At 44.1% G+C, this 14,638-nt stretch overlaps 1 protein-coding gene across 9 annotated transcripts in view; it reads left to right on the top strand.

Moving 5' to 3' along the window:
• Positions 1-14,638, top strand: part of PICALM (phosphatidylinositol binding clathrin assembly protein) — a 115,040-nt gene that overhangs the window by 55,219 nt on the left and 45,183 nt on the right. For all 9 annotated transcript variants that reach the window (XM_048841481.2, XM_048841566.2, XM_048841516.2 and 6 more), the window contains exons 10-11: positions 6,560-6,683; positions 7,024-7,160. In XM_048841481.2, the coding sequence (XP_048697438.2) occupies positions 6,560-6,683; positions 7,024-7,160 (261 nt within the window). The remainder of the gene's footprint in view (positions 1-6,559; positions 6,684-7,023; positions 7,161-14,638) is intronic.

Genomic DNA, 14,638 nt, shown 5'->3' with positions numbered 1-14,638 from the left:
GCTAAAGAGGTTCAGAGGGTGTTTTGTAGGTTGGTTACAAAGTCCAGAATGTTAGTTCCTGGAGAATGTGTAAATCCCTCCAATTGCTGCTTCACCAACTGTAATGGCCCCTTAACCTCGCGGCCATATACAAATTCAAATGGTGAAAACTCTAAACTGGGATATGGTACAGCTCTGTAGGCAAAGAGCAACTGCTGCAACACTAGGTCTCAATCATAGGAGTGCTCATTTACGAATTTACGTATCATGGCCCCAAAGTTCCATTAAACTCTTCCACCAGGCCATTTGTTTGGTGATGGTAAGGGATGGCAACCAAGTGGTTCACCCCATGAGCTTCCCAAAGGCTTTCCATAGTTCCTACCAGGAAATTATTTCCTGCATCTGTAAGGATGTCAGAGGGCAAACCTACCCTGGCAAAAATGTCTGTTAGTGCCTGGCACACACGTTTAGCCCTGGTGTTGCTTAGTGTTACTGCTTCCGGCCATTAGGTGGCAAAATCCATGAAAGTCAGTGTGTACTGCTTTCCTCTGGGTGTCTTTTTCAGAAAAGGACCCAGAATATCCACAGCTGCTCGCTGAAATGGAACCTCAATGATGGGAAGTGGCTGGAGAGGGGCTTTGACCTGGTCTTGGGGTTTTCCCACTCTTTGGCACACTTCACAAGACCGGACATAGGTAGAAACATCCTTGCCCATTCACTCCCAGTGGAACGACTTTCCCAAATGGTCTTTGGTTCTGTTCACCCCAGGATAGCCGCTAGGATGATCGTGGGCTAAGCTTAAGAGCTTTACCCGGTACTTAGTTGGAACTACCAACTGTCTCTGAGGATGCCAGTCTTCCTGATGTCCACCAGAAAGAGTTTCCTTGTATAAAAGTCCTCTTTCTACAACAAACCTGGATCGATTAAAAGATCTGAGAGGCGGTGGGTTGCTCCGTGCCACTATCCAAGCTCTCTGGAAGCTTTCATCTGCTTCCTTTTCAGTGTGGAACTGTTCCTTTGATGCTGGAGACATCAGTTCCTCATTGGATTGTTGACCTGGGCTTGGTCCCTCTGGAAGCAGTGCAGGTGATGGGGCTGTTTCCATTGACTGTGAACCACTCTCCGCTGGTGCACTCCGCTCCGCATGTTGGGGTTCAGGCTTCAGCTGAACCTCTTGTCGGGTTATCTGCTGGTGCCAGTGCAGGTTCGGTGGGGCCCTCTGACGTTGGGGTTGCAAGTACTGGATTCGGTGCTGGTGGTTCCGCTGGATCTGGGACTGGCTCTGTCTGGGTCTCTGGGACTGGATCCACTACTGCTGTTGCAGATGTTGTCATGGGGTCCGGTTCCATCATGACCGGGTCCTGGTAGAAATTTACGGAACACGGCTAGGTGTGACAGCTTGCTTAGCCTGGCTGCGGGTGACCATTCCCACCCTCTTGGCTAGCTTCACATGATTGGCCAAGTCTTCCCCCAACAGCATGGGGATGGGATAATCATCATAGACTGCAAAAGTCCATGTTCCTGACCAGCCCTTTTACTGGACCGGCAGCTTGGCTATAGGCAAGTAAAAAGAGTTTGACTTGAAGGGTTGAATCATCACTTGGACCTCTGGGTTGATTAAATTGGGGTCCACTAAGGAAGCATGGATAGCAGACACTTGTGCTCCGGTGTCCCTCCACGCTGTGACTTTCTTCCCGCCCACGGTCACGGTTTCCCTCTGCTCTGAGGGTATCTGGGAGGCATCTGGTCCTGAGGACCCCTGGTGTGATTCCAGTGCAATGAACTGTAATCTATTGGGGTTCTTGGGGAAGTTAGCCTTTACATGCTCTGGCTTGTTACATTTAAAACATCGTTCAGCTGACAGGTCACTGGGGCGAGGTGGGTTGCTGGAGAACGGTGTGGTGGGACGATAAGGTTTCTGGAGTGTTCCTTGGGGTGTAGTTGGGGCCTTGGGCTGCCCCCAGTAGTAGGGTGTGGCCTGAGGGTGTCCCTTCTGGTATCCGCTCCCACTGCGAGCAGGGTTGTTCCTCTCTCCTCCCTCTACCTGTTTTGTTCCAGTTTGCCCTGCCTCTCTGGCGGTCTGGGACTGCTCGTATTGATCAGCATAAGAAGCAAGACTTCCTGCTGAGTCCATTTTCTTATCTCATAAACACTGTTTTATATCATTCTTGGACATATTCAGGAATTGCTCCTGTATCATCAAATTCCATATTCCTCCAAAGCTAGTTACATCCCTTCCGTTGAGCCATTTATCAAACAGGCCTGTCATCTGGTTTACATAAGCCACATTACTTAGTCCAGGTCCTCTCTTAAGGGCTCTAAATTTTACTCTGTAAGTTTCAGGTGTAACTTGAAATTGTTTTAAAACAAAATCCTTGAATTTATTATAGTCAGAAGCCTCCTCAGTAGGCATCTTATTGAATATGTCCAGAGCTCTTCCAGTCAATTTTGCAACCAATGTGGTCATCTTGTGAGCTTCAGGAATTTGATGGAGTGTGCACAGTCTCTCAAAGGTGAGAAAATATTCAGCAATATCACTGGATTCATTATACTGTGGACATAGTCGCTCCCATTTGTGGATTGTTGGGGATGGATTGTTAGGGTTATTCGGTATATTCTGCTGAGTTTTTGCCTTCTCCATCTCCAGTGCATGCTTCCTCTCTTTTTCCTTCTCCTCCATTTCTTTTTCCTTTGCCTCCTCAGCATGCGTCCTCTCTCTTTCCCTCTCCTCCGTTTCTTTTTCCTTCTCCTTCACAGCTCTCCTGGTGTGGAAGCCTCGATTTCTTTTTCTTTGGCCGCTTGTGCATCCATCTCCATCTGTCTGAGTTCTGTCAGTCTTTCATGTTCCTTTTGTCTTTCCTCAGCCTCAAATCTGGCTAATTCCAGCTTCCGTTGAACATTGTATTCTGTCATCCTGACCTCTCTGTTTTTAACTAATTTTACATCCGAGAGTCAGAAAGAAAGCTTATGCTTAAATAAATTGGTTAGTCTCTAAGGTGCCGCAAGTACTCCTTTTCTTTTTGCGAATACAGACTAACACGGCTGTTACTCTGAAACCTTTTGTTATGGCTGCTACTCTGTCCCTCAGGCAGAGAGACGGAATCTACAGCTGCAATCACCATTTACAAAACATTTTAAAATCCTGCTGTGCTTCTAGTTCAAAATGATCCCACCGCTCTGCCACCATGTCAAGGTTCCTTCCCCACTCTGAACTCCAGGGTACAGATGTGGGGATCTGCATGAAAGACCCCTTAAGCTTATTCTTACCAGCTTAGATTAAAAACTTCCCCAAGGAACAAACTTTGCCTTGTCCTTGAACAGTGTGCTGCCACTACCAAGCATTTTAAACAAAGAACAGGAAAAGAGACCACTTGGAGACGTCTTTCCCAAAATATTTTCTTTCTCTCCCCCCCTCTCTTCCCCCCCCGCAAGCCCTACACCCCCTTTCCTGGGGAAGGCTTGATAATGATCCTCACCAATTGGTACAGGTGAACACAGACCCAATCCCTTGGATCTTAAGAACAATGAAAAATCTATCAGGTTCTTAAAAGAAGAATTTTAATTAAAGAAAAGGTAAAAGAATCACCTCTGTAAAATCAGGATGATCAGATTCAAAACATAGAGAATCTCTCTAGGCAAAACCTTAAATTACAAAAGAAAATCTAACACACATTCTAGCTAGATTACTTGCTAACTTCACAGGAGTTGGAAGGCTTGCATTTCTGATTGTTCCCAGCAAAAGCATCACACAGAACCCTTTGCTCCCTCTCCGCCCCCCCCCCTCCAGATTTGAAAGCATCTTGTCCCCTCATTGGTCATTTTGGGTCAGGTGCCAGCGAGGTTACCTTAGCTTCTTAACCCTTTACAGGTGAGGGGGTTTTGCCTCTGGCCAGGAGGGATTTTATAGCACTGTATACAGAAAGGTGGTTACTCTTCCCTTTATATTTATGACACACCCCTTCTCCTGCATCCCCTAAGCAATCTGCTCATTGATGTCAGTGTTTCTACAGCTTGTTCTGAGCTATGCTTGCACAGTCTCTTCTTCCTACGGGCCCAAGAGATCCATTATCTCCTGTGTACTCTAGGCAGGAGTGCATCTGGAGTGTGTAGCCAGCATGGTCAGCCTGGCAGTTTCACACAACAGTGGAAAGCAGATAGAGGTGTGCTCACCACCCTGTACAACCAGGAAAAGGCATTTCAAAAATTTGCAGGGGTTTTAATGGGGTTTTGAGGGAGAGCTGGTGGTGTATGTGACCCCTGGAGTTCACAATTGTGGCCAGAGCAGTCAGTGTTTGACATTTTGAGATAGCTGCTGGAGGACTTCTAGGGTTGACATAAGTAATGTAGTATCTACACCTGCTCTGTGTTGACATCTGAACATCAAGCATGACTTAATGCCACTCAGGGAGCTGGTGTTATTACATTGACATAATGGGACACTTACATCAGTGGGAGACAAATTAAGTGTAGACAAATGCACAAGTAGGCTTATGTCAACCTAACTTTGTATTGTAGACCAGGCCTAAATGTAGTGCAACTAGAGTCTACGGAACTGAGAACAATTCACATAATGGTAGAAGCCTTCATAATGGTAGAACTTTCAGACTTCAACTTGAGACACTAACTTTTGGTGCCTTTGCTTGCTGCTTGGAAATCTTCAATTTTCCATACTATTAATTAGATTGTTCTTATAAATGAATATTTGTATTTTTGTAAAATACTCAACACATGCATGCCCTTCATTATTTCTTTTAATATCTCAGGTTGTCCTTTTATTTCTCAGAAAAATACTGAAATAAAGAGTCGAAATACATGAGTGGGGATCAGGCACTAAATGGCATAAAAGGTGGTGGCAATGGATGGCCCCACTGCTCTTTTAACATTTGTTAAAATGCAAAATAGTCTAGGGAACTGGAGATTCTTTGGGAATGTCCCTGGCAATAAAATCTTGACAGTCCGCTGCTCTTCGTTTTGTTGCTACTAAGATTTAAGAAAAACAAAATTAAAAAATTCACTTCCGTGTAACATGTTGACAGTAAAATATAGGACTGTAACTTTTAAAACTAAATTTTAGTAGGCTAGTGCCAGTTTTCAATGATTTTTATCCTCTTCCTGTACTTGTACTGTCAAAATTACAATAATGTAAAATAAAATCTAACTGGTTAATTTTTTTACTGGTGTATTTAAGACTAAAATAACATTTTTTGTGCATCTCAGGGGTTCTCAAACTTCATTGCACTGCGACCCCCTTCTGACAACAAAAATTATTATATGACCCCAAGACAGGGGACCAAAGCCTGTGCCCACCTGATTCCCACTGCCCCTGGTAGGGGAGCCAAAGCCTGAGCCCCACTTCCCTGTGCGGGGTATGGGTCAAAGCCGAAGCCCAAGGGCTTCAACCCGAGCCAGGGGGCCTGTAACCTGAGCGCTGCTGCCCAGGGCTGAATCACTTGGGCTTCGGCCCATAAAATGGGGTTGCGACCCACTTTGGGGTCCTGATGCACAGTTTGAGAACCACAGCTCTATCTTAAAAGTAAAGCAGATTTGTCAAACCGATTTTTTTTTCTAACAGTTGTTTATTTTCCCATTGTTTTTAAAATGTGATCACAAATTTAAAAGAGCCACAGGATTGATTAAAGAATTAGAAAACCTGCTTTCTAGTGAAAGTTCAATCTATTTAGCTTAACAAAATGAAGGTTTATGGTTGACTTGATTATAGCATGAGAGTATCTACATGGGTAACTGATATTTAATAATGGGCTTTTCAATGTATCCAAGAAAGGTAAAACATGGTTCAGTGGCTGGAAGTTGAAGCTAGACAAATTCAGACTGGAAATAAGGTGCACATATTTAATGATGAGAGGAATTGGCTATTGGAACAGTTTACCAAGGGTCATAGTGGATTCTTTATCGCTGATAATTTTAAAATCAAGGTTGGATTTTTTTCTAAAATATGTTCTAGGAATCATTTTGGGGAACTTCTATGTATTAAACAGGCGGTTACCCTAGATTATCACAATGGTCCTTTTTGGCCTTGGAATCTGTGAAAACTCTTTTGCCTGGGAATGTAATGCATTGTATCAAGTGTGTTTATAGTCTCATAATTGAGCCAGATAGCTTGCTTAATTTAACTGTATTTTAATATAGTAGATAACTTACCAGAACTTCCTATTCCTCCGCAAAACGTACAAATCTCTGTTTAAGCTGAATTTTCATAAATTAACAGAGGAACAGAAAAAATCTTCAACGTGAATTCATATGAGGCAGTTTGGAAGGGGCATTTCTAAGGGGAGTGATCACAGAGCCAATGTACAAGAGAGTAGATAGCACCATTTCTAGAAGTTCCTATTTTGCAGTCATAGGCACTTAAATTTTGCACTGCAATATTTTATTAATGTAATTTCATTTTTCTTAAAGTAACACTTGCTTATATAATCTCAGATTTGTGTGTCATACAGGCTAAGATTACAAATTCTATAAAGGAACTGAGAAAAAACAAGCAAAGCATTTTCGATCAGCTGTTCCCATCATGTGACACATATATGAACAACCAGTTTTTTTCCCCTTGTCCAATTATCAGGGCTACCACACTTTCCAATGCAGTCTCTTCCCTTGCGAGCACTGGCCTGTCTCTCACTAAAGTGGATGAAAGGGAAAAACAAGCTGCATTAGAGGAAGAGCAAGCTCGTTTAAAAGCTTTAAAGGTAGGTGTTTTCCTGTTTACAGAAAAGTTAAGGTCACTTTTATAATTGCACATACTGTGCATATGCATCTCATTGGAGTTTCTTATAATAGGTCATAAAAGTTACGGAGGGTTTTCCCTTTATCAGTTATTCAGTTTCTAAAACAGGCATGTGACATCTTTTAACCCCGCAAATGTACTGGCTTTTTTTTCTGTATGTAAATAGACATTCATACTTGACTGCCATCTTATTGTATGAAATAAGTAAAGAGAATTCTTTAGAGTTTTGTTTTACTTACTTCAGAAGCCATATAAACAAACCTTGTTTGTCGATTTCTTATGCCAGCTCACTTTCCCAACAGGAACAACGTCTAAAAGAACTTGCAAAGAAACCTCATACCTCTTTAACGACAGCAGCCTCTCCTGTGTCTACTGCAGCGGGAAGCATAATGACCACCCCAGCCGTTGATATTTTTTCCACCCCTAGCTCTTCAAACAGGTATGTTTCAGTAGTTATGCTTTCATTATTAGTTAGCTCCAGCTGCACTGCCATTGTGTGTTGCAAAAATTTATTCTTACCTAGAATCTATCCATAAGTGATTTTTGATAGCTATTTCAGTGAGAACATCCCATTCATATAAGCATGACATATAGAAATAATTTTTCCTCCTCTCTTTCAGATTAATTTGATAAACTGTTTAATGACCCTTGCAATTCTTCTTGTTAATCTGAATGCCAGTTATGCTCAGCACATATACTCCCCTGCCCTCAAGGACCTTACTAAATAGGTTGGCAAAGGTCAGGCATACATTCTCACTGATGGGTCCAGAGGATGGTGCTTAATTTAATCTCTCATCTGTATTTTTTTTTTAAATGGGTTACTGATACAGGTGACTATTTGTGGGTGTTTCAGAAGAGAATTTGAGGGCAGGGGTTTGAATGAAGAGGGTGTGAGTGCCACTAGGGTAAAGAAGCTATGCAAATTCTGTCACAGAGCATTATTTAATGCTTTCCCTGGCCTCCCATACCAACAGTTCCTGCTGTTCAGTTCTGAGCTTAGTTTATAAAAATGCTATTAGGCCTGGTTTGCACCACAAAGTTAGATGTACATAAGGCAGCTTACGTCAACCTAATTATGCCAGTGTACAAACTACAGCATTGCTCCCGCCGATGTAAGTGCCCTATTACATCGTCATAATAACTCCACCTCCACAAGAGGTGTAGGGCTCAGTGCGACGCAGTGTCCATATAGACACTGCTGGTTACTTACATTGGCTGTTGGCTGTCATTCTTGTCAAGAAGGCTGATCACAGCTTGGGCTGTCACCCTGGGGCGGGTACGGGTTTCTAGCTAGAGCCCGGCTGCACTCCACCCTCACCTGGGGCTCCGGGCTCCCAACTGACCTGGAGCACCGGGCTCCCTGCTTGGAGCTGAGCTGCCTCGGGCTCCCTGCTCCCAGCTGGGCTTTCCCCCGGGGTCCCGACTCCCCACTCCCAGCTGTATTACTCCCTGAGCTCCCTGCTCCCAGCCAGGCTGCTGCCCAGATTCCTGATGAGGATCCAAGAACCAAGGGTGGCGGGCAGCCATGCTCTCGCCGGGGAGCTGTACATGAAGCTGAGAGCCTGGGCTTTCAGACACACACACTCACTCTCACTCTCTGAAGTCTGTGGAAGCACTCCTGGTGAGGATATGCACAACCAACAGAAGGAGGGTATTGTGATCATGAACCACGGCAGTAATTACTACGGAGGCTGTAAGTTGACTTAACATAGGGCAGCTTAAGTTTGTAGTGTGTACATGCCCTTAGTCATACAAAATAGTACCATATTATGCAGGGACTTGGTCAGGATTTGAACCCAAAGAATGTTTAACCATTGCTCTGGAATTTACAGGGGAACGTGCACATTTCCTCCCTTATCTCTTCGCTGTTCTTCAAAAACTGTTCGCACTCTGGTAGGCTTTATTTCCCACTGGGCAACAAATCTAGGAAATTATTTATAGGACACCAACCATTTATCAATTATCTGAATCAAATAACACATTCAGAATTACAGAAATGAGCAGTTGTTAGTAACCGGAAGTCATGAGGGTAAAAACAGAAGAGTATATGGCATTTGAGTTGCTTCCTTGATAAAGGACAAAGCATTTAAAATGATCAGATGTAATTTTATTTGTTGGATATCCAAAACATTTGTTAATCTCACCAATGATTGTCTGAAACCCAAGCTTTGGCAAAGCTACTTTAACAGCCAGAAAATTACATTACAGATAGACATCGTTTGCAGATGAAAAGTTCAGTAAGTGTTTTAATCCGTTCTAGCCTGCTTTGGTTTTCAAAATATATGTTACAAAATACAGTTTTGCTAACTCTCTCTCTTGTTGCTGAGATGAAGTATTTCAAGAACATACCTTGAGCAGTAGTCTTCTGAGTCAGATTTTACTTTCCTTTTTTTCTTAATGTTCTCTCATTTCCGTTTTTTCTGGTTAAGAGCCGGTAGTAGAGTAGATCCCAGTAGAGCCAGTGCCAGTGTACTGATAGGCTGACAAGGGATCCAAAAGAACTTTCTAAATAATATCTTCAGTTATGGCCAAAGGCACGTCTGCCTTCAGATGGGGAATGGTGCATATCTTTGGGCACTTTAGATTTTGGGTCTCTTAGCCCTGGTCTACGCTAGGGTGGGATCGATGTGAGTTATGCAGCTTCAGCTATGTGAATAACATAGCTGAAGTCAATGTACTTAAATCAACTTACTGTGGAGTCTCTACCGCGGTGAGTCGACTGCTGCTGCTCCCCTGTCGACTCTGCCTGCACCTCTCGCAGCGCTGGAGTATAGGAGTCGACGGGAGAGCGCTCGGGGGTTGATTTATCGTGTCTAGACTAGATGCGATAAATCAGTCCTCACTGGATCGATTGCTGCCTGCCGATCCGACGGGTAGTGAAGACATACCCTTAGTAAGCAACATAGTTCTATTCCTGCTGATCTACAAGACCCACTAATGCTGCATTTCAGTGTGCGCTGAAGGGAACATACTGATCTAACTTACGGTATCCCATTAATGTTGGGCAGTAACTATAAAATGAGCCAGTTCATAGGAAGTTAGATTAATGCAAAAGACAAGCGTCTTATCCGAAAACTAAGAGTTGTATTTATTTGGGCATTTATATCACTTAAGTATACTTTTATCGTTATATACTCGCTGTAATACAGGTTGTAATGCTTTCAGACCCAGATGGACAGCGTCTAGTAATGCTGTATTCTTCTTTGAGTATATGTCTCTTCTGTGGATGCTCCACCATAGGACACTTATGTGCCTGTGCGCTCTTGACCAGAAATTGCAAAGCAGTGTCTGCAGGCCTGCACGCTCGTACTCCCATACAAAGGCGTAGAGAGAGGTGCAGACCTGCCACCATTCAGTTCCTTCTCACCTGCTTGCGGCTTGAAACAGAACATTCAGTGTCTGCTGTTTTTACAGCTTCCTACTTTTCACTTACTGTGCATTTCTTATTATTCCCTTCTTTCTTTTTTTAGTTATTTAGTTCATTTGTTGTTCTCTGGTATTTCAGCACAGTTGTGCTTTAAAAAGGGGGTTCCTGCCCCATTTATTTTGCTGAACCCTTGCTTTAGTACTCTGACATTCAGGGTTATGCTGAAGACATCAGGGTTCAAGCCTTGTCAGAGCTGTCTCAGGTCTTTTCCCCATAGCAATAGGCATTCCAGCTTCTCTGGTGTCTTGGAGACACCCATGTGCTGGCAAAGTGCAAGGTCTGCATGGCATTCAAAGGCAGGTCTTGAAAGGATAGATGTGCTAGGTTGAAGCTCCTCCTGTTGTAGTGCTCCCGAGCTCCAGTGTGGGGTGGGGTCTGCTTCCCCTTCTCCCCCATACATCAGCTTCAACATGTCAGGCCACTCTGGTGACTGTGGAAGCCCCAACAACCGTTCCACAGATGCAGTCTTGGAAGAGAGGCTTCTTTCTCTTTTTTGTCAGGCAATCTAAGAAAAGGGGTCGGTTGCCCCATAAATTTGATTCCCGAGAGACCTTGCTGAAATTGATACCGAGGCATCAGTACTGCCTAAGTAGCTAGGATCAGATGTCTACCAGGCAGTGCAAAGTACCTACCTCAATACCTCCTGATGTATTTAAGCACCAAGAAGCACACAGCATTTCTACATGAGCCGTGATGTCATCCTCATCTCACAGCCATATAGAGCACCCAGACTGGTGTCACTGTGTATGGTACCAGAGAGGCCATCTCCTGACTGGTACTGATCCCTGTTCCAGGCCCCAGTACCAGCTGCATTAGGCTACCATAGTCCTCCAGCATTCTAGATTTCTCTCCCCAGGAGATGGTATTATATCGGAGGAACTGGAGTCTCCTCTCTTAAGGAGCTCCACAAGACCCTCCCTCCCCAATACTGCTCCGACATCTGCAACCTGAACTCCTCTTCATCGGACCAGGACCAGGACCCCTACCCTTGGTACTAACACCAATGCTAGAAGCCCTCTCTTCAGAGTCAGAAACAATATCCTCCTCTGGACTGAAGTATCGGTACGAGTGTGTGATGCTGAACCAGCATATTCCTCTAAGCTCTTATACTGAAGAGGACTTTTCAGAGCTCACTAGTCATCCTGGACCTAGCAGTTGTAAATACACTTGGGGTCATTTTCCTACTCATTGGGCCTACTGGAACTCCTGGGGACACCCTTGCGAGCCATTTTAAAGGGTACCAGCCAAAAGGAAAACTCAACACCTGCCAGTACCACGTCACTGTCTGACAGACCATCCTCCGGCACAGTCTGCTCCCTTGGTACTGAGAGACCCAATAGCACCACTGCTCTTTTATGCTGATGACTTTAGGGCCTTCCAGGACCTAATGAAACACAAGGTGGAATCCCTCCAGATCCTGTTAGAAGAGGTCAGGATTTAAATATCACTTCCCTTTCCCCAAGGAAAGATGGCCCTACCAGTCAGTGGGGTTATACTATTGCCTACATGTACTTTATGGAAAACACTTGCAGTCTATCTAGCAGGTCACCAGAATACGATTGCAGACTCCCTGAACAGAAACTTCCATCAGGACCACAAAAGGGAACTCAGCAACTGTCTTCTACAGCATCTGCCAAACCTGGGGTCTCCTAGAAGAAGGCCTCTGTGCTACCCCAATCAACACAAAATGTTACCTTTTTTGCTCCAAAGGAGGATACTGCTGGGTTATGTCCTGATAAGACCGTGGCCTCATACCCTGCAGGATGTTTACCTGCCTCTACATCTAATTCTCAAGATCTTGCTCAAACTGCAACAGGAAGGAGTGAGGGTTAGCCTCATAGTACAGTCCTGGCTAAGACAAGTGTGGTACTCAAACCTCCTTCACTTCTCCTCAATGTCTCTCCACCTTCCCATCAGGAGGGATCTCCTGTCATAGAACTTAAGGCCCTTGATTCCCCCACAACCCGTTGTCCCTGAATCTGTGAGCATGGGTTGTAGATGTTTCTCAGGCATGGAGTAAACCTGTTCTATCGAGCAGGAAACCTACTACTCGCAAAACTTACCTTCAGAGTTGGAAACACTTCCATTCCTGGTGCTCTCTTCACTCCTGTCAACCATCAGACACTCCACTCCCCAAGATCCTAGACTACCTGTTGGATTTCAAGAGACAAGGTCTATCAGTTAACTCAGTCAGAGTACATTTGGCCGCTGTCACAGCCTTCCACTCAGTTCCTCCCATGACCAGATTTCTTAAAGGCTCTCACCACTTATTTCCTCCTGTTTGGAACCCGGCCCCCCACCCATGGCATCTAAATTTGGTTCTTGATGTCCTGTGGAAACCCTCCTTCAAACCGATGGCTACCTGCTCTCTCCTCCCCCTCTTTCTCAGACTTCATTCCTTATAATCATCACTTAGACTAGGTGAATGGGAGAACCTGGTGCTCTCATGACAGAACCACTATTCACTGACTTCTGCAGAGATAGTTACCCTACATCTCCATCCTGGTTTTCTCCCTAAGGTCTCATTGGAATACCATATTAATCAGGAAACCCACCTACCAGTATTCTATCCAATGCCTCCTGCCTCCAGGGAGGAAACTAGCCTATATACACTAACTAGATGTCAGGAGAACATCTTGCCTTCCACCTGCATAAAGTGCGTCTCAAGTTGCATCTTAACATGCTATGAGACTGCTGGAATACAACTCTGAGTGACAGAATGCTTCAATAGCACTTAGTCCATGTCTATAGCCCCTTTGAAAAACTTTCTGTAGCAGATATGTGCAGGTCTGCAACTTGGTCCTCCATCCATATGTTTGCCAAGCATTACGCTGTCGTACCTGCTTCTAGAACTGAAACAACAGTTGATGATGCAGTCCTCTGAACTGTCTTGCGCCTGCCTCCTTAGCACCCACCTGCATGTTAAGTTATTATTGGGGAGTGTCCTACAGTGAAGCGTCCATAGAGAGACAAACTCAAGGGAGAGGTTACTTACTGTACAGTGACTTGAGTTCTTTGAGCTGTTTTGTCCCTATGGACTCCACCTCTTGCCCTCCTTCCCCTCTGCTGCAAAGTCTCTGACTTTAGGCTTGAGAAAGAACTGAGTGGTGGCGGGTCCGCACTTCCCTGTTTGACTTCATGTGGGAGCATGAGAAACTGCTCTGCACAGGCCTATGGGCGCTGCTTTACAGTCTCCCGTTAAGAGCACACTGACGTGCACAGGTCCTACGATGGAACACCCATAGGGACAAAGCATCTCAAAACGCAAATTAGGGTGCAGGTAAAGAATCTCTTCTTCTGACTCATCACATACTTAATACATATTACTTTAACTGAAATCCAAGCAAAAGAGCATAGAAGGGAATTTATTTCAATGGTTTGAGATGTTACGCATTGTCTCTATTTGTTTCTATCTATAGACAATGGGAGAAAAGTAAGACTAGAATTCCTCTTCTCTCTCACACTTCAAAAACTTATCCGAAGTTGAATTCTGTGTGCAGAGATTGGATTAGAGCAGAAGCTTCCCTGAATTTCATTTAGGGACCACTGCTGTCCTAATCTACTTACTCTGAGAAGTCATCAGATACTACAGTGATAGGCACCAGTACAAAAGTTAGATTAACCTTTTCACTTCGACGGTATTGCCAACATAATGTGGATGTAAGTGATTTTGTGCACTGGGTTTAAAGTATTTATTATTCTGTCTCCTATCTTGCTGGTGATTAAAGGAGACTTTAACTCTTAATGTACTATATGTAAAAATACGATTAGGACCTGGATGGACGCACTACTCCAGAGTTTTGAAGAAATTTGTTATAACTGTAAAATCTTATGAACTTAAGAGGACTCATTAACCTGTTTTTTCCTCTCCATTGTTTGAAAGATAGTTGACATCTTAAATACAACTGTTGTAATGACTTGTGTGCCCTTCTCCCCCATTTCCATGTGTTAATCGTGGAAATTTTTCCTCTTCTCTTCAATGAGTTTTGGGGCTTGACACCTCTTGGGTTTTGGATTTGTTTCCAATGGAGAGGTAAATAAATTTACCTTTTTTTATGCATCAGCATCACCGAGGACAGAACAGCTGTGGCCAGTGTTTAAAAAAACTTCAAAAGCTTTATAAAAGTTTATCAGCATTATAGTCATTGAGCCAAATTCTCTGCTGTACTCAATAAATGATGGTTTAGCTGAGGAGTGATCACAGAGGAGCCATTTGTAGTTCCAGTCTGGGACAAGTTCTGTGTCAGTTTGATTTCCTGGTACAGTTTAGAGATGCCACTTGCTACCAGTAGCCCCTGTGAGGTCACTTTGTGAGCTGGGCATGATTGAAGTGCAGGCATGCTTTGGCCACACTTGGACATCAGGGTCTGAAGAGAGTGTGAGAAATCGGTAGATTATACCCACCAAGCTTATGATTGCTCTCTGGTGATGGACTGGCACAGAGGGGCTTTAGCATGGCAGAGAATTGAGCTCGCTATGTTTACAATCCA

The sequence above is a fragment of the Caretta caretta genome, chromosome 1 (genome assembly GCF_965140235.1).
Source record: "Caretta caretta isolate rCarCar2 chromosome 1, rCarCar1.hap1, whole genome shotgun sequence".
NCBI classification, from domain to species: domain Eukaryota; kingdom Metazoa; phylum Chordata; order Testudines; family Cheloniidae; genus Caretta; species Caretta caretta.
The sequence above is the reverse complement of the archived record's forward strand: the minus strand, read 5'-3'. Positions and strand labels throughout refer to the sequence as shown.